Source organism: Perognathus longimembris, chromosome 28, assembly GCF_023159225.1.
Source record: "Perognathus longimembris pacificus isolate PPM17 chromosome 28, ASM2315922v1, whole genome shotgun sequence".
Taxonomy (NCBI): Eukaryota; Metazoa; Chordata; class Mammalia; order Rodentia; family Heteromyidae; genus Perognathus; species Perognathus longimembris.
This window is the reverse complement of record NC_063188.1, coordinates 22040973-22068195: the sequence shown is the minus strand read 5'-3', so window position 1 is coordinate 22068195 and position 27223 is coordinate 22040973. Positions and strand designations below refer to the sequence as shown.

At 37.9% G+C, this 27223-nt stretch overlaps 1 protein-coding gene across 3 annotated transcripts in view; it reads left to right on the top strand.

The window, feature by feature from the left end:
- Window positions 1-27223, top strand: part of Gria3 (glutamate ionotropic receptor AMPA type subunit 3) — a 291489-nt gene that overhangs the window by 233506 nt on the left and 30760 nt on the right. For all 3 annotated transcript variants that reach the window (XM_048336456.1, XM_048336455.1, XM_048336457.1), the window contains exon 12: window positions 153-351. In XM_048336456.1, coding sequence (XP_048192413.1) covers window positions 153-351 — 199 coding nt within the window. The remainder of the gene's footprint in view (window positions 1-152; window positions 352-27223) is intronic.

Here is a 27223-nt window from a genome sequence, read left to right as displayed (position 1 = left end):
ACTTTTGTCTGATGTTTTAATTCCCTTGTATCATCTACTTCTCTCCTCCATCAACTGTACTGAAAACACTTTTCTTTCTAGAAGTATAAAGGATTTCTTAAACTGAGACCTGGCCTCTCTGGGCCTGGATTTGTTTTTATTTTATTTTGTAGATCACTCTCTGGGCGCATTGTTGGAGGGGTTTGGTGGTTCTTCACCCTGATCATAATTTCTTCCTATACTGCCAATCTTGCTGCTTTCCTGACTGTGGAGAGAATGGTTTCTCCCATAGAGAGTGCTGAAGACTTAGCTAAGCAGACAGAAATTGCATATGGGACCCTGGACTCTGGTTCAACAAAAGAATTTTTCAGAGTAAGTACTTTTCAGTTGACTGGGCCTGCTGGTTTTTCTTTTATTCTCAAAAAAATTCACAGTGCTTTTAATGGAAGGTTGGGAAAGGTAGGAATTTTATCAGAAGAGAATATTGTAAATAATTTATGGTTTCGTTGGTGATCTAACTCTTTGTTCTTTAGAACTAAGGCTTATGTGAGATGTAACAGGTTGCATGTTGAGAACACTGAATTTTAACTCACATAATTTAGTCCAAACCCTGCTGCAGAGTGATTGTTTGTCCTTGAACAAGTCATTTAACTTGTGTCATCTTTGATCCCTTTACATGAATTATGATGAAATTGAACTAAATACTCTTTCTAGCTTTTAAAAAAGCAGTGCTTTATGAATGTCTTTCTAATTCACGTTAGTTAATTGAAACTGACAAATGATGGACTAAAAGAAATCACATATTCTATTTTAGACACAGGTTTTATCTGTAAGTGTATTGCAGTTGTTCCAAGTATATACATCGTGAGAATTCAGTTTTCAAGGAAGCTTTTAATTGTTTTAATTTCTTAAATAGACTTACTTCCTCTGCCTCCTGTAAGCAAGATCTCATTGGGGAAACAGCAGATCATTCACTAATAAGTTCATAAAGCTACATAAACTCCATTGACATTGCTATGAACACAAATGTTTTTAAGTTGCCCCAACAAGGAAAAACTTACTGGTTTGGATTAAAAAGTAGATTCATTCAATACATTGCCATTGCCTTCTGCTGTAGCCACTATAACCATTTTTGGCAATTATCCAAAGTCATTTTGGTAGATAGAGAGGAAATTTTAGTCACTTTCTCCAACCGACAATCAAGTTATTGGGTGGCAGGTGTAATTACTAACTTTTCCTCAAAGGTCCAGAGTAAACAGATGTTGTTTATAAGCTAGCTTATTTTAATGAATCAGTAAGGAATATATTTCTGTGTGTATTATCATGAGCTTTGTCCAATTATTTATGGGAAATCAGGAAGAGTGTATTTCTTGACATTGCACCAATTAACTAAAAACCATTTTAACTCCCCAAAGGAGAAAAAGATTAGTCTTGGGACACTTTCAGGAATTCTCACAGGCTTGGGATATCTATATCTCACCTTTACACCTGTTTGCTGAAATCATAATCCCCAACTGGGGATAGGGGTTATGTGTTAGAAGCATCAAAAAGATATGAAGACCCTCTGAAATTAGTCTGGCTTCAATTTTCCATATTATGTCAGTCCCAGGTGCTAATTTTGGAACAATCCCCTGCCCCATGAAAGCACTCACATGTGTCAGGGCCAGAATCCAGGGATTTCCATCTGCTGAATAGTCAAAATATAATCGGCTTGATGGAAATCTGGTTTGGTATCAACTTTCAACAGAGCTTATGTTCGCCCTCCATCCCAATAGGCATCTAGCTGCTCTATGAATTAATTGACCACTTAGGATATCAAAACACTAGACTTGTACCCTCTGATAAGAGATATTTGTTCCAGTAGAAAGCATTTTTCTTTCAACAATGATTACAGATTAGAAGGTGTGCTTTAAATGGTAATCAATAAATGACATCAATACTCATTACACTTTCAAGGTTCATTCATCCATACTTCAGGCAAAAGGAGGTTCTCTGGGAAGATTTATTAGCAGTTAAGCTTGAAAATGTGACTGAATAGTCATTGCTTCTACTCCCAGACCACATCCCTCACTCGTTTTTGTGTCTTTGTCTTCTGATCCATTTGATGATTTCATTAAAAATCATCACATTACTGGAGCCAATTTGAATCAACATTCAATTCTGAACAAAGGTACTAGTATATTCTAATTGGTTTGTGGTTTCTAATGTGCACCAATTCCTACTGACCTTTACTGCCAATGAGTTATTCGTATGGAAATTGGGTTGTTTTGAAAATCTGCTTAGAGAAGCAGATGGATATTTCTAAGTATAAGGAAATGTAAATTTTTATCTAATTTCCTGAATTCCACTTTTTCTTCCAAATAGTGACAGCACTAAGGAGTCTGTGGGGGTGATCTCTCAGGCTAGAACATAAAGGTCAGTGATCTAAGAGAGAAAGTGACCAGTATAGAAACAACACTTAGCTTGTACTGAAAATGTTATATATAAACCCAAAAAGTGTGCTGAGTATTCGTATTGAGTAAGCATCCATAGTGTTGGTCCCCAAACCACTTTCCCTGTGTCCTCTGTTCCACTCTCCTTGAACCCTAAGGGCATTGAAGGCAGATTGAAAGAGCATATTGTCCTTTACTCAGGGACTTGACTGCCACAGTCATGTTCCTTCACCCAAAATCCTCAGTGATCTCAAAACATCAAGGCAGCTGGATGCTGCTGGCTCACGTCTATAATCCTATTTATTAAGAAGGCTGAGATTTGAGGATCAAAGTTCATAGCCATCCCAGGCAAGAAAGCCTTATCTCCAATTAACCACTAAAAGCCAGAAATGGAGTTGTAGCTCAAGTATCAGAGCTAACCTTGAGCAAAAAAAAGTCCTGAGGAACTGCGCTCAGGCCAAGAATTCAAGCCCCAGGACCAGCACAAACACACACAAAAACACCAAAGTAGGGGCTGAGAATGTGGCCTACTGGTAGAGTGCTGGCCTCCCATACACGAAGCCCTGGGTTTGATTTCTCAGCACCACATAGACAGAAAAAGCCAGAAGTGGCATTGTGGCAAAAGTGGTAAAAGAAGCCAAGGACAGTGCTCAAGCCCTGAGTTCAAGCCCCAGGACTGCACACCAAAAAAAACCCACCAAGGTAGTTTTAAAAAGTAACTCCTCTGCACATGAAAAGTGAGAAACTAGGGAGGAGGTAACAAGTTGGATAAGAAATGTACTCACTGCCTTACGTATGAAACTGAAACCCCTCTGTACTTCACTTTGACAATAAAGAAATAAAAAAGAAAGTACATTCTGTAATATAAAAAAGTGAGAAGCTTTGATGGCTTGCCTTCTGAATTTTAAAGAATGAAACAAGATCACACACATTTACAAACATAATATGAATTCAGTTCTTCTCATATTTCACTTCATACTGAAACCACAGAGACCAAATAGTAACAGTATGAAATAGCCTAGGGGTACCCTTATAGTTTTTTCCAGTAAGAGAGAGAGAAATAAATAAAATAGAAATCTTTTCTAATTGCCCTGCAGACATTTTTACTCATCCTGAGCAAGGCTGCCATTAAAATGATAGCGTTTTTAAATGATCCCTTTGTTTCTCTCATTTTTCTAAGCTTTTCTTACCTGTCATCTTAAAATCACATAAAGCCATTGGCACAGAGGAACCTGTCCATCAGGAAAGGCAGACAGGGACTGAGCAAAATGCATGCAGCTGGCAGAAACATCTGGAATATTACTATCAACCCTCTTGACTTGAAAACTGATTTCCTTAGACAGCAACTCCAAAACCAAATATCCCAACCAGAAGCAGAGGCATACATGCTAAAAAAAAAAAAAAAAAAAAAAGGCAAGTTGACAATTTTATTGTCATTGCTCAGAAAAATGCCACTATGATTTGTAAAGCTACACAAAAATGATCATTCTTCATTTGGTTTTGGAAATTCGACCTGATACACACTCCTGTTGTATCAGTGACAAGAGAAAAAACAATTCTAAAATTGTCTCCACCTACAAATCACTAAAAATACTCATTGAAGACAGTTTCAGGGATAAAAAGTGAGGAGTTGGCTAACTGGAGATTTGTCCCTGTACCATAGGCAGAATTGGCTTTCATCATGAGACCAATGAGGGAGTAGTGTTGGTTTTGAGTTTCATACATTTTAAGACCCATAATGCACAAGGGAATTACTTGTGAATAAGGTTTTGTCTCAACACAACAGCTTTTTCTTTCTTCTTAACTCTCCAGGCTCTAATTTCTTTTATTCTTTTTCTTTCTTCTGTTTTTTTGTGTCAACAGCCTTCTGACTGCCTTTCCATCATTTAGCATTTTTTAATTTAGGTAGTGAAAGGATGGGCCCTCCATGCTGATTTGAGTAGTCTGAGCTAATAGTGTTTATATTCTGCTTACACATTCAAAATCACACCCACACCATGTACACACACAATGTATTTTAATTTGGAGTCCATATTTCTTCACTACTGGTTATCCATAACAAGACTTTTGAAGTATATGAGAAAAAGACAAAAATCTTTCCACAAACACACCTGTGCAGAGTATGTTGACAGATTGTCATGAGCAAGTTAACCATTAATTTTAAAGTGCATTGCTATGGTGCCACATACACAACACACCTTTGTGACCTCTTGCTCCGAACCCTAATGTGATAAAACACACTAAAACATACAAATTCTTTTGTTATTTTTTTCTCACCAAGTTTATGAGGAATTTGAAATCTTGGCAGACAATACATCTGGGTAACTACAAATGAATAGGACTCATTTAAAGACACAAAACATGTGGCTAGATATTTAAGGACATAGTCAAACCATACACAAGGGAACATATAACAGCAAATGCAAAAGAAAAGTTAAGTGGAAGCATCAGAAGGTCAGAGACATCTGCTTTACATACTATTTGGCAATCTTAGAAAGTAAAAGCTAGGCTACATTCCAGCGGGTCACGCCTGTATGCCTAGCCATTCAGGAGCCTGAGATCTGACTATCATAGTTTAAAGCTATCCTGAGCAGAAAAGTCTATGACTCTTATCTCCAATTAACCAGGGAAAAAAGCCAAAAGTGGAGGTGTGACTCAAGTGATAGAACACCAGCCTTAAACAAGAGAGAGTTTGAAACCCTTAGTTTAAGCCCTAGTACCAGCACGCACACATGAATGGAGAAAGAGAGAGAGAAAACAAGAATGAAAGAAAGGAAGGAAGGTAAAAACTGTCTTTCTGAGTGTTTATATGGCTCTCTTATCAACAAACTCTACTTTGTAATATGATTAGAAGCCAAAGATCTTATAAGTCAAAGTTGGGGAAGGAGTAGTAGCCAAAAAGTAAGAATGCTTAGGCCTGGACAAATAGGTTTCTGGAAGAGAGAGACATTGAGACAGATGTTGGCTTTCCCTCAGCAGCCAGAGGTTCATAGTTCCACAGGGCTTCCTTGCAGGCAAGTTTCAGCAGGGTGGAAAGGACAATCTCCAAGGAAGTACAAATTGACTTGACAATTTAAGCACACAACTGAAAACACATCTAATATCTGCCTCGAGGGGAAATGAGAAAATGTGGTAGAGACAAGCTAATGATAATGCTTTGAATTCCATTATTTTAATAACTCATTTTTAGCACATCCTATGAGCCAAGCTGCCTAGTAAACACACACAATCCATATATCTCTATGCACAAATTAAATTCCACCTTTTGGTTAAATTACCTGTAAATACCTTCTTCACCATCATTGGAGGTTATTTGGGGAAATATATTGGCTTAAAATATACAAATCTCATATAATTATGAGTACATGATTACCCCTCCAGATAAGCTGATTGGTGTTTATTTCTGTGGAGCTATTTTGAAGCATGAGGCAATTTATAGGTTTGCTCCATGGTGGCTCGTAGAAGGGTTCATGATTCACCATAGGGAAAATAAAAGCCCTTTACTATAGGAACTCATCATATTGTCCCATACATTACCATGTTCAAGCTACACAACAATCTTGAAATGTAGCCAGAATAAGTATTGTCATTTATGCAGGAGAAAACTGAAACAAGATGATATTGTGACATTCTGAACATCACTCAGCTCAATGGAGAAGTGCTAGAATTAGGACCTGATTTTCTGTACTTACAGAAACATGGGGTTCTCTGCATGAATCAATCTAGCATCTAATGCAGCACATGTTAAGGCATCTGTATCATCTCCTAGTTGATCTGTGCCTTCATTCTCTTTGATAGATCAATTAGAAAAGCACAACTGTATCTACTTTAAAAGACATTTTCCATGCTCTGACAACTTCAAAGGGATCCAAATAAAAAGGCAAAAGAAGACATTCATTAAACTAGAATGAATTTCATAAACACAACAAATCCCTACACATAGTTTGATATTCTTTCTGGCATGCTAAATGTTATGTTATAAATGAGGCTAAAACAGGAAAAATGAAAATTACTTTTAGTTCCACATCCTCCAATGTTTTCCTTTGAGCAAGGAAGATTTAGTACCAGTTTTCTCATGTATCAAGGTGACTATTCTGTTCTACTCTCCTTATGGGGTTAGTGAGAGGCTAATATCACACAAACTCTTTAAAAGTATAAAAGGCTCTACACATCCCAGGTGATCATAGATAAAGGCTGCAGAAACTGAGTGATTAAAATATAATACTGTAGAGTATGGCACATACCTGAAATGCAAGCATTGCAAGAGCTGAGACAGGACAATCAAGAGTTCCAGGCCAGGGCTGGGGATATAGCCTAGCGGCAAGAGTGCCTGCCTCGGATACACGAGGCCCTAGGTTCGATTCCCCAGCACCACATATACAGAAAACGGCCAGAAGCGGCGCTGTGGCTCAAGTGGCAGAGTGCTAGCCTTGAGCAAAAGGAAGCCAGGGAACAGTGTTCAGGCCCTGAGTCCAAGGCCCAGGACTGGCAAAAAAAAAAAAAAAGAGTTCCAGGCCAACCTGGGCAAGATAGCGAGAGCCTACCTCAAAATAAAACATTAAAAGTGCTGTGGAATCAGTGGCTCATGCTTGTAACCCTAGCTACTCACATACTTGAGATTAAGAAATGCAGTTTGAAGCCAGACCATGCATAAAAGTCCATGAGACTCCAGTTAACCACCAAAAAGTCACAAGCAGAGCTACAGTTCAAGTGGTAGAGCACCAACCTTGAGGGGAAAAAACTAAATGATAACAGAGTGTATGGCCCCAAGTTCAAGCCTTAGTATGGGCCAAAAAACAATCAATTAATTAATTTAAATTAAAAGGTGCTGTGGGGATAGCTTAGTGTAATAAAGAGATTTCCTAGCATAAGGCCCTAAATTAAATCATCAACTTCACAATGATATATATATGCATATATGTATGTGACCACACATACATATACCAATATACAAAGGCTTTCAAGACGAGTCTCCATAAAGATATGAAGAGTATTTCTTTCTTTTTCTTTTTCTTTCTTTTTTTTTTTTTTGCCAGTCCTGAGCTTGAACTCAGAGCCTGGGTGCTGTCCCTGAGCTTCTTTTACTGAAGGCTAGCACTCTACCACTTCAGCCACAGCACCACATGTAGCTTTTTCTGTTTATGCGGTGCTGAGGAATCGAAACTAGGGCTTCTTGCATGCTAGGCAAGCAGTCTATCACTAAGCCACATTCCCATTCCATGAAGAGTATTTCTTGGAAATAAAATGAGAAAATCTTTGCTATCTTAGTGTAAGAGATGGATGGTTTTCTCTAGCTTTAGGAAGCGAAGGAAAGCTGATTTATAACTTGCCCACCAAACTCCAGATCACACTCCTACTTCTAATGATGAAATATTGCTGCTGAACTCATCTCCTAGTCAGTCCATCTTTAGTCATTCTTTATGGCCTACAAATTCAACTATTTCAACAATCATGATTTTGAGCTGCCCTTGAAGACCACCTAGCAACTCCTGGTGCCTTCCAAGGTGGCATGCAAGCCATCTGCCCAAAGTAACCAACCATATGGATATTATTAGCCTAACTCTGCTTGTCCTCCCACATAACCTACTTGCTTATGAGAGCATTTCACAGCCCAGAAAGCCTAAGGGGGTTAAGTCTCAGTTCTCTGTGAGGCTGCCAACTCTCTCCGACAACATCAGGGTAATTAACATCACATAGGATTTCCAGATCCTTAGGAGAACTCTGAAAGTCTCTTCCCTAGAAGAACTCATCTAAAGGAGCTCACTTTTTTTTTAATCTGACAAAGTCAAATCATCTAATTGACTTCCAGTTGAAGAAACGAAGCCCATCTGTTCAATTAAGATTTTCTTGGGTTCACTTAGCAAACCTAAACAGGTTAATTATTTACAATTCCTCTACATCACTATGCAAAAGCAGAAAAACCTTAATATAAAGTAAAATTTCAGCATGCCAAGACTCTACCAACATGAACAAGTAACTGGAATGCTTCATTGCATTCCACATTTAAAAGGAAAAGATATTCCCCAAAGCAAAACCTTGATGTGTAGATTTTTTCTAAAAGAGGTATTAGGTCAATATTCCGTAATCAGATTAATTTCAGTCTTTTTAAACTTTTTTCTTTATTGTCCAAGTATGGTACAGAGGGGTTACAGATTCATATGTAAGGCAGTGAGTACATTCCTTATTCAGCTTGTTACCTCCTACATGTACATCTTTTGTAGATAACAAATATTAAGATTCTATGATAATGGGGTCATACTACAGGAAACATGACAAAATCCCTACCTTCTAGGAAGTTGCATTCTGTTGGATGGAGACAAAATGTAAATATGTAATCAAACTGATGATCTGACAGAATAAAAAACAAATTTCAGGGACTCATCGTGCTCTTGAGTATTATAAGAAATAGTGACTTATGGTTAAAGATGACTGTTTTAACTGGGAGCTTGGTGGTAGATAGAAGGCTCAGGAAAACTTGTTTTTGCAGATAGTATGAATAGAGACCTAAATAATGAGAAAATACTATTATGTGAAAATCTAGCGGAAGACTGTTACTAACAAAATAAATAATAAATGCAAAAATACTGGAGCAGGAACATCCTAAAATGCTTTGAGAGACAGGAAGAAAACCCATGTGGGTAAATCAAAGCCATTTTATTTAGGGTATATTTTGGTAGTAAATTCAAAAAGTGTGCTGATAGATTAGATGACATTTTTGAATGAAAAGAATGAGTCAAAGATGAGTTCCATGTTTCTGTTTCTGCGCACTGTTTCTATGGTCCTTTTTCAATGATTACTAAGGAAATGCACATTTTATATTCTTTAAATGATCAAGAGATACATGTTAAGCTGTATGGGCTGGGAACATGACCTAGTAGCAAGAGTGCTTGACTCGTATACATGAAGCCCTGGGTTTGATTCCCCAGCACCACATATAGAAAATGGCCAGAAGTGGTGCTGTGGCTCAAGTGGCAGAGTGCTAGCCTTGAGCAAAAAGAAGCCAGGGACAATGCTCAGGCCCTGAGTCCAAGGCCTAGAACTGGCAAAAAAAAAAAAAAAGAATAACATACATGTTAAGCTGTAATAAAGCTGAAAAGGTTAACTAAGATTGGATAGGAATTTTTCCTGTATTGAAGAATATTACCTGCCTGAAAGGAAATTTGCCTTTGCTAAAAATTCTGTTTTGGGCTGGGGATATAGCCTAGTGGCAAGAGTGCCTGCCTCGGATACACGAGGCCCTAGGTTCGATTCCCCAGCACCACATATACAGAAAACGGCCAGAAGCGGCGCTGTGGCTCAAGTGGCAGAGTGCTAGCCTTGAGCAAAAAGAAGCCAGGGACAGTGCTCAGGCCCTGAGTCCAAGGCCCAGGACTGGCAAAAAAAAAAAAAATTCTGTTTTGAGTGGTTTATTATTTTCAATTGACAAATTATATCCTATTTATTTATGGGATATAGTATTACATACATGCATACAATGTGCAATGGTCAAAAAAGAGTGAATAGTATTTCCACTGATAATATTTGTGTTATTACCATTTGTTGGGAACCTTCAAATTTCTCCTCTAGTTATTTTGAAATGCATAATTTTTGTAAAAAAAATTACTCTTTTTTACTATAAAATATCAGAACTCCCTCACAACCCTATTTTGATGCACTGTACTTTATGTAATCAAAATTTTAAGCTTCTACAAATGATTAAGAAAACGTATTTGTCTTTCTGGCTTATTTCACTCAGCATAATGTTCTCCGGTTTCCTCCATGTTGCTACATATAACAGGAGCTCATGCTTTTTAAGCCTGGATATTTCATTTATATTTCCATTTGGGTATATATACCACCTGTTTTATCCATTCATCCATTGATATTTGGTTGATTCCATATCTTGGCTATTGTGTTCGGGTATCTCTTTGATTTGCTGATTTCATTTCCTGCATATACCCATATAAGAGATTGCTGGATCAGATAGTTCTACTTTTAGTTTGTTGTTGTTGTTGTTGTTTTGAGTTCTTTTTTTTTTTTCAGGAATTTCCATGTTCTTCTTTATAATGGCTCTACCAGCTTATATTCCTAACAACAGTGCATGACCATTATCCTTTCTCCATGACCTTACCAGAATTTATTATTTATTGTCTCTTTTTCATAATTACTATTTTGTTTTTTTCATAATAGCCATTTTAGGCTAGGGTATATAGTTCAGCCTATTATATATGCAAGGCTTTGGCTTTAGTAGTTCCTCAGAACTCCTAAGTGAAGAAAATAAAATGGTTGGTAATAGCCATTCTAACTAGCATGATGTTGTATCTCATTGTGACTCAGTTACTGATATGACACACATATTCCACATATTTGCTGGTTATTTGCATATAGCTTTCTAATAGTTTGTTGAGATATAATTCACGTATCATGCAATTCAAACCTTTAACATGTATAATTTAATGATTTGGGTTCTATTGCATTTTTAAGTTGTGATAGTAAGCATAACAATTTTTTGCTTTACCTACTGATAAGTGCTAGGTGATAGGTAGGTAGGTAGGTACATACATACATACATATATACATATAGAGAAAAATGTATACATCTAGGAGTGAAATGATCATTATAGAAGTTCTGTGTTTATCTGCTACTCCTTTTTAGGTCTATATTGGGAGAAAAAAAGATCACCATGTTCCAGAAGGCAGAAGCAAACTCATATTAGTTTTGGATAAAGGTTGAAATCACTAGGTGCTAGCTGTTATGCCTAGAGAATTCTAAATTCCAGAGCTGAATCCTATGTCCTAATTTTGTATTTTATGCTTTATTTGGCTCTCAAATTTATTTTTTTGAGTCTCTGGTCTTTGTTACAGGCTATTTCTTGTGTCAGCCAGTAACACTGATTTTCCAAGACATTGAATAAAGAAGCCTGTCCTAGATGTCTGGGAATAAATGGGAAATGCCAGATATAGCCCTGAGTCTGGTATGCAGACAAGTCAGATTGATTCATTGGGAAATTTCTAAAGAAAGAGACATTTTAAAATATGTGATGCAAAAGAAAATTCAAAAATACCTCAAGTGGTATATGAAAATACATTTGTGATCCAAACCAACAACAAACAATATGACTATGATTTTATATTACACTAAATTGGGCCACTATTGACTGAGGTTCCATAAGTTCTCTCTGGGGTTCACACTGCAATTTGTTTGCATTAAATAGAGTTTATGTGTATATGCTTGGAAGAGAGGGATAAAGACTTGTAGATTCTGAAAATATTTTCATTTTGAAACATTTATAGCGGAATCAATAGGTAGACTGCCAAGGGCAAATTAGAAATCATTAGTCAAGACAAAGGTGATCTAAATACTGTTTTTGTTCTAATTTTATGAGTTATCATTCACATTTTGCATGTGAAATGAGGTTTGTACTTTTAAAAGTACTCTGAAATGCTTTGCATTCTTTTAAATGACTTCAGAAAACAAATGCTTAAAAGAATCTCTTTATTCTTTGGCAAACAATATCAAATAGAGAGGATTTCATAGCAAACTTTTCACATTTAAAACAGCCCTGTTATATTAGGCATTCCTTCAGTTGTACCAGTATGAATGGGGTAATCATAAACACAATCTCCTTGCACAGAAATTTGAATAATAATTTCTAAATATTTGCATCCCACCACTTTTCTCAGAACAAACACAAACGCACTCACACATACAATTTGGGTACTAATGATTAGCACATTATTGAATCTTGTTATTTTGAAAATAGCAGGAAGCTAGGCACTGGTAACTCCTGCCTGCAACCCTAGATACTCAGGAGGCTGAGATCTGGGAAATTTCAGTTCAAAAAAAGCTAGCCAGAAAGATCCAAGAGACTCATATCTCCAATTAACCAGCAAAAAGCTGAAGTTGAGCTATGGCTCAAGTTGTAGAGTGGCCAGCCATGAGCAAAAAAGACAAGTAGGAGCACAAAGAGGTCCTGAGTTCAACACACACACACACACACAGAGAGAGAGAGAGAGAGAGAGAGAGAGAGAGAGAGAGAGAGAGAGAGAATAACAGGAAGGAAATTCACCCTCCAGATGCTAAAGGACTATTTTGTTCCATTTCCTTGGCCTGAGGTTTCAGACAATTATACATACAAGAAGAGAATAGCGGGCTGGGGATATGGCCTAGTGGCAAGAGTGCCTGCCTCATATACATGAGGCCCTGGGTTCGATTCCCCAGCACCACATATACAGAAAATGGCCAGAAGTGGCGCTGTGGCTCAAGTGGCAGAGTGCTAGCCTTGAGCAAAAAAGAAGCCAGGGACAGTGCTCAGGCCCTGAGTCCAAGCCCCAGGACTGGCCAAAAAAAAAAAAAAAAAAACACAAAAAAAGAAGAGAATAGCAATCAAGGAAGAGTCTAGAAGCATAGCTTAATGGTAGAATACTTGCCTAGCATAGATGATGCATGAAGCCCTGAGTTCAATCCCCAGAAGGGAGGAAAGGAAGGAAGGGAGGGAGGGGGGATGGAGGGAGGAGGGAGGGAGGGAGGGGAGAGAAGAAAAGAAAGATAAATTAATAAATTTAATTGGACAAATAAATGTAATCCATGGAAAAATTATTAAAGGTAGGGGACAGGTGCTTGAAAAATACCTCCAGAGGCAGGTCCACAATTTTTACATGATTATTTCCCAAAATCACAAGAAGTGAAATTCTTTTTCCTTAAGAAAATTTGTAATTTTAAAATTTGTATATTTTAAGTTGTCTTCGAATATTTGAAGCATGGGCATTTTGAAGATGGATTGGATTTATTCGCTGATGAACCAAGACCAGTAAGAGATGATTGTTTCAGGAGGTAGAATGTAAGACTGAGATGGCACTATTGCTTTAATGATTTGCCAAAGCTTTAGGGAGTCCCAGGTGCAGACCTTCTGCTCAAGCAATTGTATCTGGCTACACAGTGGACAACAAAAGTACCTGAAATACACAAATGGTATTTAAAAATCAACTACAGGTGACTAATGACTAAAATATCAAAATTTGACCTTTGTCTCCTTTGATCCATTGAATGGCCTTCATTTTCCATTGCCTATCTAGTGGAAGGGTCTTAGTTGACCAGGACTGTTGTCTTTATGAACCATTAAAGGAGTGCTATTATTCAAACTTCTTATTCTAGAAGACTGAGGGTAGATAATTCCAAGCACTTACTAGTATTCGAATTTTAATTAGTATAACCTAAGTAAGTTCCATACTTAAGAAAAAATTCTTACACAAAACTAGGATACAAGTTGAAGCTAGACCACTACCCAAAAAAATTGCTACCAAAGAAGGAAGTTGTGGCTCACTTTCTTTTAAATGACTCTTCCCATAACATTCCTTCTTTTACCTACTGGATCTTCACTGGTCGAAGGTATTAGTGTTTTTACAGAGACTTCCGACAACCTCTCTCCTCAACTATTCCTACCTGGAAGATTGTAGATGAATATAGATTGCTAATCAGAGCAAGAGAAAATGGATGCCATAGAAACTGGAAAGAAGGGCACAAGAAATTTGAAAAGAAAGAAAAGGAAGGAAGGAAGGAAGGAAGGAAGGAAGGAAGGAAGGAAGGAAGGAAGGAAGGAAGGAAGAGAGAAAGAGAGAGAGAAAGAAACAAAGAGAAAGAGAGAGAAAGAAGAAAGAAAGAGAAAGGGAGGGAGAGAGAGAGAAAAAGAAAGAAACAAACAAACAAAGAAACAAAGAAAGAAAGAGGGCTGGGGATATAGCCTAGTGGCAAGAGTGCCTGCCTCGGATACACAAGGCCCTAGGTTCGATTCCCCAGCACCACATATACAGAAAACGGCCAGAAGCGGCGCTGTGGCTCAAGTGGCAGAGTGCTAGCCTTGAGCGGGAAGAAGCCAGGGACAGTGCTTAGGCCCTGAGTCCAAGGCCCAGGACTGGCCAAAAAAAAAAAAAAAAAAAGAAGGGAGGAAGGAAGGGAGGGAGGGAGGGAAGGAGGGAGGGAGGGAGGGAGGGAAGGAGGGAGGGAGGGAGGGAGGGAGGGAGGGAGGGAGGGAGGGAGGGAGGGAGGGAGGGAGGGAGGGAGGGAGGGAGGGAGGGAGGGAATGTGGCCTAGTGGTAGAGTGCTTGCCTAGCATGCATGAAGCCCTGGGTTAGATTCCTCAGCATCACATATACAGAAAAAGCCAGAAGTGGCGCTGTGGCTCAAGAGGTAGAGTGCTAGCTTTGAGCAAAAAGAAACCAGGGACAGTGCTCAGGCCCCGAGTTAAAGCCCCACGACTGTCAAAAAGAAAAAGAAAGAAAGAAAATGCTCAAAGAGCAGGAGTTTAGAAACTAAATCCAACATGAAGAAGCTGGTCTACCTACTAGCCCTGGCCTTATCTAACTGCAATGTCTTATGACTTCAGTGGTAAGGATGCCGGTAATGGTGTATTGGCAGAGCTGAAGGGAGTTCAAAGATTCAAATTCCCCCTCTATAGAGGACAGTAAGTAGATATTTTTAAGCTGTATTTCTCATGGGAAAGCTTGTGTGTTCAAATATGGTTGGCAGCTATAGGCAAGAGAAATGTCTTTTCAAATGAAAAGGATTGGAATGACAAATTATACCAGCAGTTTTGAATTCTTCATCACAAGCCAAAACTCCCTTCCATCACCATGTAACTTGTTTCCTCTTTCTTTGCCCTTTTACAAGCCTTTCATGAGGAGGAGGGAGCTCTACTGTGTTACTTCTCCAGGGAAAAAGTAAATTCCCAACCTAGAAAACGGGGTAGACATGAAGATCACCAAATCAAAATTCAGAGGATATAAATTCTGTCAAGAAAAGGAACAAATTTTTTAATTGACCTAAAGGAAATGATAAAGAGCCTGAAAAGTCTCACAGTCTCACACTTTCTTCATATACTACTCCCTTTTCTTCCTCCCTTTTATGACATACAAATTTATTTTCATTAATATCTGTCACAGTCTTTTCTAATTTTTTTTTGTTTTTTTTTTTTTTGGCCAGTCCTACGCCATGAACTCAGGGCCTGAGCACTGTCCCTGGCTTCTTTTTTGCTCAAGCACTCTGCCACTTGAGCCACAGCGCCACTTCTAGCCATTTTCTGTATATGTGGTGCTGAGGAATCGAACCCAGGGCCTCATGTATACGAGGCAAGCACTCTTGCCACTAGGCCATATTCCCAGCCCCAGTCTTTTCTAATTTTTAAAATTAATTAATTTATTTATTGTTATAGTGATATACAGAGTGGTTACAGTTTCATAGGTAAGACAGTGAGTACATTTCTTATCAGACTTTGTTACCTCCTCCCTCGTTTTTCTCCCACCTTCCCTCCTCCCCAGTTCCCTCCCCTCAGTTGCACAGTTGGTTTACAGCATATTGTCTTGTTCTTTGAATATTTGACCTCCTTTGTCTGGATATTGGGCAGACAATACAACTGCATGTGTTTCCTCAAGGCACTAAGGAGACCAAGGTTCTAACTTTCCCCACATAGAAAATACTTGGTGGAAAACCTCAAGTGCTCATATGGTAGGATGGAAACTCCTGGGAAGTGTCTGGTAAGGAGAATTTGTGCTTATCAATCCTTTTATTATGATTTGTGGGGAACAGTGGTAGGAGAGACAACAACCATACTATGCTCATCAGGTCTACCTTGTCACTGATTACCATTTTAGCGCATGCTATGTAGTATAAGATAAACTAGAGGATTATAATTGTCAAAGTCATTTATCTGTGGAGTAGGGATATTCAATATGGCCATCAAGGTGTTGGTCATCTTCTAGCTCTCAAGCATAAAAGAAATGGTTTCCAGCCCGGAAGCCAGATTGCCAAGCTTTCATGCACATCAGCAAGCAGGGACAGTTGATCGATGTTCTAGTCAGTGCAACCTTTGCAGATGAATGCTACACTACAAGCATTGACAACATTCATACAGGGTTACGTTGGAACTGTTGACAAGTTAGAGTATTCTTACCATAAAGTATTTGTGTCTGATGGATACTTATAAAGACCCAGTCTTTCTTTCTAAATTATTTTAAGATACCTCATCACCCAAACAAAAGTGTGAATTCCAATAACTTTTGAAGAAACTTCTACCTTCTTGCTGAGTAAAACGTCTCCCATTTTTGTGAAGAACAGATACATTTTTGTAAGGCTGGTACAATATGTTTTCTATTCTAGTCTGGTGGGACCCTTGCTGTAACCATGGATACCTCTTTCTGCCCTTGATGCTTTGAGGCTGCAGCACAGCATCGATTGTATTAAGACTTCCTACCTTGAATGACTTTATACTGGCCTTTTTACTTCCCAGGAAATACCTTAGACTGCCCTATTAATAAGGACTAGTTTAAATATTAAAATTTGTTATATATAAAATTTGTTATATATAAAATTTGTTACTTTTTAACTTTCCCTTCCTTCCAAAACCTTTGGCTATACATACAACACAGGTGTACTCTGCCTTAAAAATCTATGTATCAGAGAAGTCACAATCAATAAAAGCTATTAATACTTAATTACTCACATCAGAAATCTATTCTCCCCTGGAAAACAGAAATTCCTTAGTGTATTTTGGTTTTTACAGATCATTAGCTATTTGTCAGAGAAAGGTGAAAGGAGCATTTTCAGAAGTAAATATAAAATAGTCTAGGCATGGACAGAGGAAAAAATGAGTTTTAAGAATGCATCCAGGGGCTGGGAGTGTGGCTTAGCGGTAGAGTGCTTGCCTAGCATGCATGAAGCCCTGGGTTCGTTTCCTCAGCACCACATAAACAGAAAAGGACGTGGCTGTGGCCCAAGTGATAGTGTGCTAGCCTTGAGCAAAAGGAAGCCAGGGACAGTGCCCAGGCCCTGAGTTCAAGTCCCAGGACTGGCAAAAGTGAAAAAAAAAAGAAGAATGCATGCAATTGAATAGCACAGGTCTTTCTAGGAATCTACTATATTATGAAAAGCATGCTCTTATCTAGGCAATGCTCTGCCTAGATAAACCAAGGATAGGGGAGTTCAAAGATGTTGGAAAGATACTTAAATTAAGCCAATCTACCCAGGTATGGTTATATCATTTGAGTACTGTGTGATAGCTAAGCTTAGAGTCCCCTTTGCACACAGTGGTCATTTTTTTCAATACTCTTGAACCCATACATTCCTAATGCTATACTATATATGCTACATGTACTATGTTACTAAGACTAAGTAGCAAAAAACAAAATTTCGGCATTTCTTGATTTTGTTTAAATTTTCTATCTTGATGATACATTAATGGCCTATTTTGCATATCTGTTTGATTGTACCATCTTAAAGGTTCATTTAAAACTGGAAAAGACAGCATGACTCCTACCTGCTTCTCATTAATAACATACTTCTCAGCCAGTAGATAATGAATGACAGAGACATAAATCAGAAATGCAGATTGCCATTAGGTGAAGAGAGACGAAATCAACTTTTCCAACTTGCTGACAAGCAATATTGAGACTCAAAAATTAAGTCCTAAAGAGAGATAACTGGACTGAATAGCTTGTTGCCTTTGCATGTCAGACTGAAGGAAAAGTCATTCTAATAGAAATTACATTTTGCAAGTCACCTTGAAATTTTCAAGTCAATAGAAACAAATCATTTAACTCTGGCAACGAAAACTAGGTAACTCTTGGCCATAGATTATTCTATTACCTGCAATAGTTCTGTATACATTTAAGTATGTCTAGTTAACTACTGTATGTGTTACACTTTGTGAGTATAGGGTAGGAGTGGGCAGTTGTGTTCCAGTGGCCAATGACCTCAGGTTGGTTGAACAGAGTCCAAATAGAAAGCACACCACAACATCTTTAAGGAAAATGTGCATAAAATTTTTATTGTCTTGTTCCATTTTTTAAGTAACAATAGATAATAATAGTTTTGTTCAAGAACCTGTTTTTCAAGTAACTATATTTCTTTGATGATAATTTGCTAGCACAGAAATGACGACCTAAGGGAAATACATTTCAAACCACTGACTGCTAATAAATTTTCCCACAGGACACAAATTTCATAGGCAGTTGAAATTATATGAAATTTGGAAATGCCACTGAGACTCTCAATTTCCATTTAAAATTCCACATGACATCTTCCTAAAGTTTGACTACTGATCATTACTGAACAGACATGATGGTTTTTATTTACCAGAAGCTCAAGTCAAATGAAACAGTGATGTGATTTGGCTTGCTTTTGAGGGTTTTCCAACTTTAGTTCATGTCTATTCAATAGAAGTTTTAAATACAGAGGCCTAAAAATGAAACAACCTAGTTTTCCAGTTGGTTGTTTTGTTTTGTTTTGTTTTGTTTTGTCATTCATGGGCTTGAACTCGAGGCCCGAGTGCTATCTCTGAGTTCTTTTGCCCAAGACTAATGCTCTACTGCTTGAGCTACAGCACTACTTCTAGTTTTCTCATGGTTAATTACAGATAAGAGTCTCATGGACTTTCCTGCCCCGGCTGGCTTTGAACCTTGATCCTCAGCTTCCTGAGTAGTAGGATTATAGGAGTGAGCCACCAGTGCCTGGCCTAGTTGCTTTGTTGTTGTTGTTGTTGTTGTTGTTGTTGTTTTAATTGATTCAGCTCATGACTCTTGTTTCAGTATTGCTTTCTCCTGGTGCTGTATTTGCAAATCCACAATTTGGCAACATTGTTTTATTTTGGAATTTTATCGTTCAAATTACCTATTTCCTCTATAGGAAATGTTGACCCTGTTGACTCAGATAAGGAAAACTTAAATTGTAACTTTAATGTAACTGTAACATAGCTTGAAAATGCTAGGTAAACACTTTTTTAAACATTTTTAAGTACCTGACAGCTATTTGAAATTTTTAGAAGAAAGTATCTCCGGAGATTCTACCATTTTCAATTTTGATTATACTCAATGCTTCAACCTATCTATGAGAGGTTATATAGGGGAAAAAAACATTCTTTAAAAAAAACTCAGAGGAAATTGTGAATATTATCTCATGGTTTCTCACCCCTGCTAGAATTCTTCCCTTGGAAAAGAGAGTCCAAGAAAGATGATCTAAACAAGTTAACATAGTGACTTACTGGGCCAGAGAAAGAAAATCAGGCTGATTGGAAATTTAAGTAGCATACTCTTTCTTTTCACAAAATATATTTTGTGTAATAAGCTGTTCTTTTGAGGGAAATCATGGTTCTTGGATAGGAGTAATAGACACAGCACACCTAGACACAGGAGGCAATTTATTTTCAATTCTTTACAAATAAGATAAATTTTAAGGGAACAGTCCCTGCATGCATCTAAGGAATTTTTGTCCATGCAAGTAATATAGTTTACCTTTCTGTAGAGAAGCCTTCTGTAAACAGAGGCCAGGTAGGCTATTTGGGAGCTCTGAATGGAATAGCATTTATTTCTCTTTCTCTCCTGCTCTTCAACTTATGCTATAGTTAGACCCCCAACTGATGCAAGTGGGACTTCTTTTTGATGTTCTTATATCACTTCCATCATCCATCATCAAGGTAAACCAGAAAAAGAAAAAAAATATGAAATAGATAAAGTAGTTCTCAGTATCCTCTTCCTGTTTTTATTTACCTCTTTTATTTCTTTTTAATTATTCTACATGACATAGTATCCACTCACTACCTGTAACTATTTAAATTAATTCAAATTAAAACAAAACTTAAAGTCCACCTCTTCAATAGCACTAGCCATATTCCAAGTGTTCAATAGACATATAGACAGAAACTCACATATTAAACAGAGCAGATATAGAACCATCAGAATGTTTTATTGGATGCCACATCTGTTCACCCCCAACTTCTTTTACCTTCTTGAGCACAAGGATCACATATTAGACATCTCCATTCCCTACAGTGTCTACCACAGTGTTTGACTCAACTATGAAATAGAGAAGAAATTTAGTGTTTTCTATGTTGTCATCCTCTCAAGACTATTACAGTGTATTACCACCTTCATTTTTTTCAGATGAGAATACTCAGGCTTACTGAGGTTAAACCATTTTTGTAAAGTCACATAGCTAAGTCTTTGTAACTTGAAGACTTATGCTCTTAACCTCTCATCACACTATACATTAAAGAAAAACCACACATAACTCCAAATTTCACCATGGATAGGCAGTCTCCTTTGAGAGCACTGCTCATTCTGTCGTTCCTATACAACACTAGAATGAAAATGGCAGAAGATCAGAGCCTTAGCATGAATATTGGTTGATAGATTGATATATGTTTGAATGTGAGTATCACATTAAGTGGCTGTTTGCATATGAAGACCAATGTCTTGACCCCCAAGAAGATTAGGCAAACCTAATGATTTTTTTGAAGTCATCCTAACATTCTGAACTTAGCAGAAGATTCTATAACTTGAGTTCTCATGTAGCATAGTTTATTCCAGGACACACAAATGCCAACAAATCAATGTTCCTGCAGTTTTCACAGTTGGTATGTTTGCCAGACAAAACCCTGCCAGCCACTTTTTTTTTTAAATCAGCATAGCGCCTTTAAAAATAATACTTACGAGAGCACTCCTAACACAGCAAGGAAGAAAAGGCTTAAATCCAAGCCCAGCTGTTCAAAATTGACAGCCACAGGAAAAAGTAAAATATGAATATATTAATATTGAACATTTTAGTGGACCTATTTGGCTTTACTTTTTTGGCAAAACAACTTGCAAGCAAGCTTTAATTCTAGTCTGTGCCTCAGTAGTACTGATACTACTTAACCTCTCATCACCCCCCTGGTGACCCACACATGCAAATGTCTTAGTGTATCCCTGACTTGTCAAAGTGGCACTCCACCTTACCCTTTCTTCCCAATGACCTGTCTTTCTGCTTCCCTCCAGTATTATTCTGGCACAAATTCTTTAACAAACTAAATCACACAAACAAGGATATGGCTTTAGTTATCCTCCTATTTGCCATGGGTATAATCTAATTTACTGATGACATACCACATGCCAGGCACTGAGCTAAGGCTTTATATAGATTGTACCATTTAATAGTCTATGTCCATTTCAGAGATAATTCTTAGGGTCTTAGAGACACTGAAGTAAAGTTTCCCAAGCCAAAGGGAAGGCATTATCTCTAATGGAAGGATTTAGGACCTTGTGATAGGCCAGAAGCTTATTTTAATTGGTGCCCTTTAGCTCAAAGCCTCTTGCAGAGGCTTCAAAGATAGACCAATGAAAAAAGTTAAGGTTACATAAAGTCATGGCAAGAAGTAAACCACAATTAATTTACTACCCACAGAAGTAAACTACAATTAACCCAATGGTATTTTGGTCAATGTCACTAGAAATTCCTCCACTGGAGGGCAGTGTGAAGAAGCAGGAAAAGCTCAGATTCTGGAAGCAAATGGACATAAGTTTGCATATGAGTATTTCCTCTCAAAGCTATGGAAAGAGAGAGAGGGAGAAAATATAGACTGTCAAACAATCTGGGTTGAAATGTCAAATATTTTATTTAATTTTTTTATTATCAAACTGATATACAGAGTGGTTACAGTTTCATACGTTAGGCATTGGATACATTTCTTGTACTGTTTGTTGCCTCCTCCCTCATTCCCCACTCCTCCCTCCCCCTTTCCCTTTCCAGTAGATTTATACTAAACAGTTTTGCAAGTATTGCTTTTGTAATCGTTTGTCTTTTTTACCCTGTGTCTCTTGATCAACTATTAATTTATTTCTTCAATTAGTAAGTATTGAGTACAAACTATGTGTGCCATTATTCTAAGTACTGGAAAGAACAACATGTTTTGGCTCATTAGAGTGGGTATGACAAAATGAACAAATGCTATAAGTAACATACATTTTGTTTGACATTGAGTATAACATAAAAAGTGGGTAAGAGGGTAAAGTACCATAATGCCATTTCATGTCAGTCAACTGGAAAATGCCTTCCTGACATCTAACTGCAGGAAGGAAACATGCCATCTAAATATGGGAGTAGGATGGAGAAGAAAGCACTCTAGATAGCACAACTCAAACTAGAGGACCTGATATGAAAATGTGCTTAGCTGGTTTGAAGAAACAATCTCGTGTAACAGAAAGAAAGAGTGGTAAGAGGTGAAAGCAGCAGAGAAAACTAGCCAGAGTTTGCAGTGCTGGACTTTCTGAGCCCCATTAAAGATTTTATTTTATTCTACTTGATAGAGAGTCATTTGGGAAACATTAAAAGCAGAAACATGACACAACTGTATTTGTACACAAAAGGATCACTCAAAGTGGAACAGCAAGGAAACCACTTAATAATTGATCACCATATTTCAGGTGAACAATCATTGGCTTTGATTAGAATGGAAGTCATAAAGAAGTATTTGCATTTTGAATGTATTTTGAAGACTGACCAGACAGAATTGGCAGTATGAGGCCAAGCAAGTGGTTAAACCAGATGGCAGTGCCATTTTCTTTCTGGACAAAACTGGCAGAGTAGCAAGAGGATGGGGAGAATAAAGTGCTCCATTTTTGCCATACAAAGTTGGAAATGCCTATGACAGATACAAGTATAGATATCAGGCAGTTACCTAAAAGAATAAAAAATTTAGTGAGGTCAAGGCTGAAACATAATCAAATATATTATCCTGGACAAGTAAATTAATTTCTATAAATAATTACTTCCTCCATACAGTGAATTATTGGTTTTACAAAGGTCATCTTATAGATGAGCCACAATGTATAAAATATATGAAGCGCCATTCCCGGTGGGTGGAAATACTCAAGAAATAATAACCCCCTCGTTATCAGAATTCATTGCAATAACTGCAGGTCATTATTTTGTTCAATTCTGAGTACTCTAAACTCAGTTGAATAGTAAAAATCACCTAGGAAGCATTTTGTAAGTGTTGCCCCTATGCCAAACTAATTAAATCAAAATCCTGGGAAGTCAGCAGCAGCTTCCCAACTGTATGTTACCTGCTGATAAAGACCAGATCAGCTGGCGATAATAGAACTTTTCTTCAAGTTAGTTCCACTTCACCTTTTGAGAAACTAATATTCTGAGCAAACACCAAATGGAAAATTAGAGCCTTTCTATATATCTTTGAACAAATTGCTGCTTCTTTTTCTTCTTTGCTATTTTTCTCTTAGCTTGAGAATAATTTGGGGGACCTGAAAAGAACAGCCATTGTAGAAACTCAAGTATTGCAATTCCAAGATAGATTTTTCTCTTTAATAGAAGAATGTTTTACTTTTTTTCTAGTTTCCTAAACTATGTGTAGGATTGGCCTTTACGCTACAATTAATTGGTTCAAAAATAACAATATTAAAATTATCCTTTTAATATCTTACTACTAAACACTAAAAAATACAACTGAAAAGTGAGATCCAATTAGTCAGAATTGATACACTCTGGGATGGCAAAAGATAAAATTTCATTGAAAAATTTAAGTCCAGCCTGAACAGATAAATTCATATTATGTAAGTATATACATATATGAAAACATACACATATGATAACAGCCTAATGAAACCCAGTAAGATTTTTTCAAAGGAGGGAGAGAAGAGGTTGGGAAAGAGTAACATAGAAGGGGTAGATTTGATCCAAGTACATCATATGCATGTATGTAACTATCACAAGGAAACCCCTTTGTGCAATTAATTTATGCTTTTTTATTTGAAAAAAATATATAAAACAATTTTAGCAAGTTGTGGAAAATGGGCCTGAAGTGTGCAATATACATAGCAGGCCTTGATGCAAGCAATTGTTTGGGAGTCAAGGATTTTATGGCTCTGTTCTAGCTAGGAGTGAAAGGATGTGGCAGGCATCCTATCTCTGTGGTTCAGTCTCTGCTCTGCAAATAGATTTTGCAACTTAAAGAAGGAACGTTACAAGGTCAGCTTTTCAATACAACATACAAACACCCACACAGATTCTTCGCCTGATTCATGTGTGCCCCACTAGGACACCATTCCATTAGATGGGTTTTGTCTTTGCTAAAATTCAAGTTCTCCTCTAAGAGGATTGCGTTTTAGGCTGTGTCTATCATGTATGCATGAATGTGGATGTGTCCAATCTTTTTGTGAGAGTAGCATGGCATGGGAGAGGACATTTATAAGTGGTAAGGCAAATGGAGAGGAGGAAAAGAGATGGCACTGTCCAATACTGGAAGTGAAAAGGGAGATGTGTCAGCAACAATAAAAAGTGACTCATAAACTTGCTTGATGATACGCCTACTCATCCATACTCTGAAAATAGGAATATAATGTCAATCTCTGGTTTCAAAAGAGGAGTTTCAGCAGTATGCTGGTGGCTCACACCTGTAATCCTAACTACTCAGAAAGCTGAGATCTGAGGATCATGGTTCAAAGCTAGCCTGGGCAGAAAAGTCCTTGAGACTCTTACCTCCAATAAACTATCAGAAAACTGGAAATGGAGCTGTGGCTCAAAGTGGTAGATCACTAGCCTTGAGAAAAAGAGGTTAGGGAGAGCACCCAGGCCCTGAGTTCAAGCTCCAAGACCAACAAAAAATGTGGAGTTTCCATGTGCATAAAGGACAAGGCACGTTGGTGCCCATAGCCATGCCCTTGAAATTATGCTAAAGGGCAGAATTTGAGTAGATCTAGACTAGCTGTAGCATACAACTGGCATCCTTAACCTATCTGGGGAAGGATGCAATGCATTTTTTCAGAATATAGGTTTGAGGCCTATAAGAGTACATTCTTACCTCCACCAAGTACTAGCTGTGAGGCCTTAGGCAGATTCCTTAACTTATCTGTGCCTTTTCCCCCTCATTTTTAATTGGGTAGCAATGTAATCCAGCTCATAGAGCTGTTGTAAGAACTTCCTGAATTCATATTACATACAACCCTTAAAAGATAACCCAGAATAAAATATGTGCTCAATTAAAAGTGATTTTCCCCCACTAATTGGTGGTTCCATGAGAAGACATGTAACAACAGAGTATTTCAACCTTAGCACTACTACCATTTGAGGCCAGATAATTCTTGGTGTTGTAGCTGTCCTGTGCATTGTAGGATGGGCTGCAGCATCTCTGGCTTTTAACTGTGTGATACTTGTAACACTCTTGTTTCAGACTGTGATGATCAAGAAATTTCTCCAGAGGGAAGGCAAAACTATTACTTACTGAGAGCCACAGAGGCAGAAAATACTTGTTCTCTCCTCTATTTCCTCCGGATTAGGGCAATAGGACCTTAAAAATACTTTCTCCTAGTTGGGTGCGAGTGGATCATGTCTATATCCTATCTACTCAGGAGACTGAGATCTGAGTTTGAAACCAGCCCAGGCAGAAAAGTCCATGAGACTCCTATCCTCAATAAAACTATAATTTTTTAAAAAGCTGGAGTGATGGGAATGTTGCTTAGTGCTTGCCTAGCATGCATGAAGCCCTGGGTTCGATTCCTCAGTACCACATACACAGAAAAAGCCAGAAGTGGAGCTGTAGCTCAAGTGGTAGAGTGCTAACCTTAAGCAAAAGCAGTTCAGGGACAGCGCCCAGGCCCAGAGTTCCAGCCACCCCACCCCCACCCCGACCAGAAAGAAAAAAAAGCTGAAAGTGGAGCTGTGACTCAAGTGGTAGAGTGCTAATCTTGAGCGACAAGTTTAGGGACAGCACTCAGGCCCAGAGTTTAAGCCCCAAGACCAGGAACAAAAAACCTTACTCCTGGAGTTTTTTGAGACTAGCTTCCAAAGCCAGGCAGTGTACTTGATTTCAGCTCATTGGAATATTTTATCCTTATTTGGTAAGAGAAAGAGAAGGTGAATCCAAATAGTAGTGTGACTTTCTTTGTGAGAAGGGATAAGAGTGAGGTCACTGGCTGCTTAGCTGACTTGTTAACTATACCTTTTGAAAAGAGACATCAAAAATAGCACTCCTTGCGATGGAAGAAAATCTATCTCTGGACTTTAGAACGTTGTTTGTAAATGTCACACAAAGATATTTGGAATGAATACTTGGCATCAGAGGCTAAAACTCAGTGTTGAGGCAAAAGGTGACCTCTACTCCACTGAAACTATCTGAAAGGCCAACCCCCAAAATAACTCAGACAAGCATCATAACACACCAATAGAAGAAGCTAAGAATAGAACCCAGTATTTCTTTCCTCTCCTATCCTTGTTTTTACTAATATACAGTCACAAGGGAGGTACTGATTGAAGCAAAAGGGAACTGACAGCAGTACTGGACTGGATGCTTAAAAATGTGCAAATGTGAGCGGAAAGAAGTCAATGAAATTGGAGTTTTGGTCATGCCTTACAAATGGAATCATTTCCTGTATATCTTGCTCCAAATCAAAATGAAAACCATTTTTCTTTGCTTTAGAGAGAAAATTGTAAAATCAATGATTCCTTTCTCCAAATGCACCTCATCAGAGGTACTGATTTCTTGAAAGCAGATATAAAAGTAAAAATGTTGATCAGATGCATTTGAAAAACTCGATACATCAGATTTCTCTGATCCTTTCATGTACTGAAATGTGGACATGACAGACCCAAGGCAGGGTTGCAGTGACAAGAATGTTCTCAGTGGAAGAAAATTAGAGCTCATTTAACATCCTAATTTGAGTAAAAGTTTCAGACAAGAAGGAAAGGATGATTTTTGAAAGTGAGTTGCTCCCTTTTGTGAAAAAGCTGATTGTCAGTGTTTGAGTAAAAGCTATAAGAAGAATAGAGGGGGAAACTGTGGCCTTCAATGTGGCAGATTTGGGTGATGTCTCTAAACTGGGGGAAGTTATTAAATCAGCAACATATCTTCAAATCTCCACATAGGAGATCCTTCAAAGTGGCATTTTGGCTGAGATTATCTGGAAAGTTCTAAGCAACCAGTCCAGTTTTTCCCAGTCTTGTCTATTTGTAGTAACTTTGTGGTGGATAGATAGGCTGAAGCCTTTTCTTGCACCTTTTTGTATTGATACTACCACTA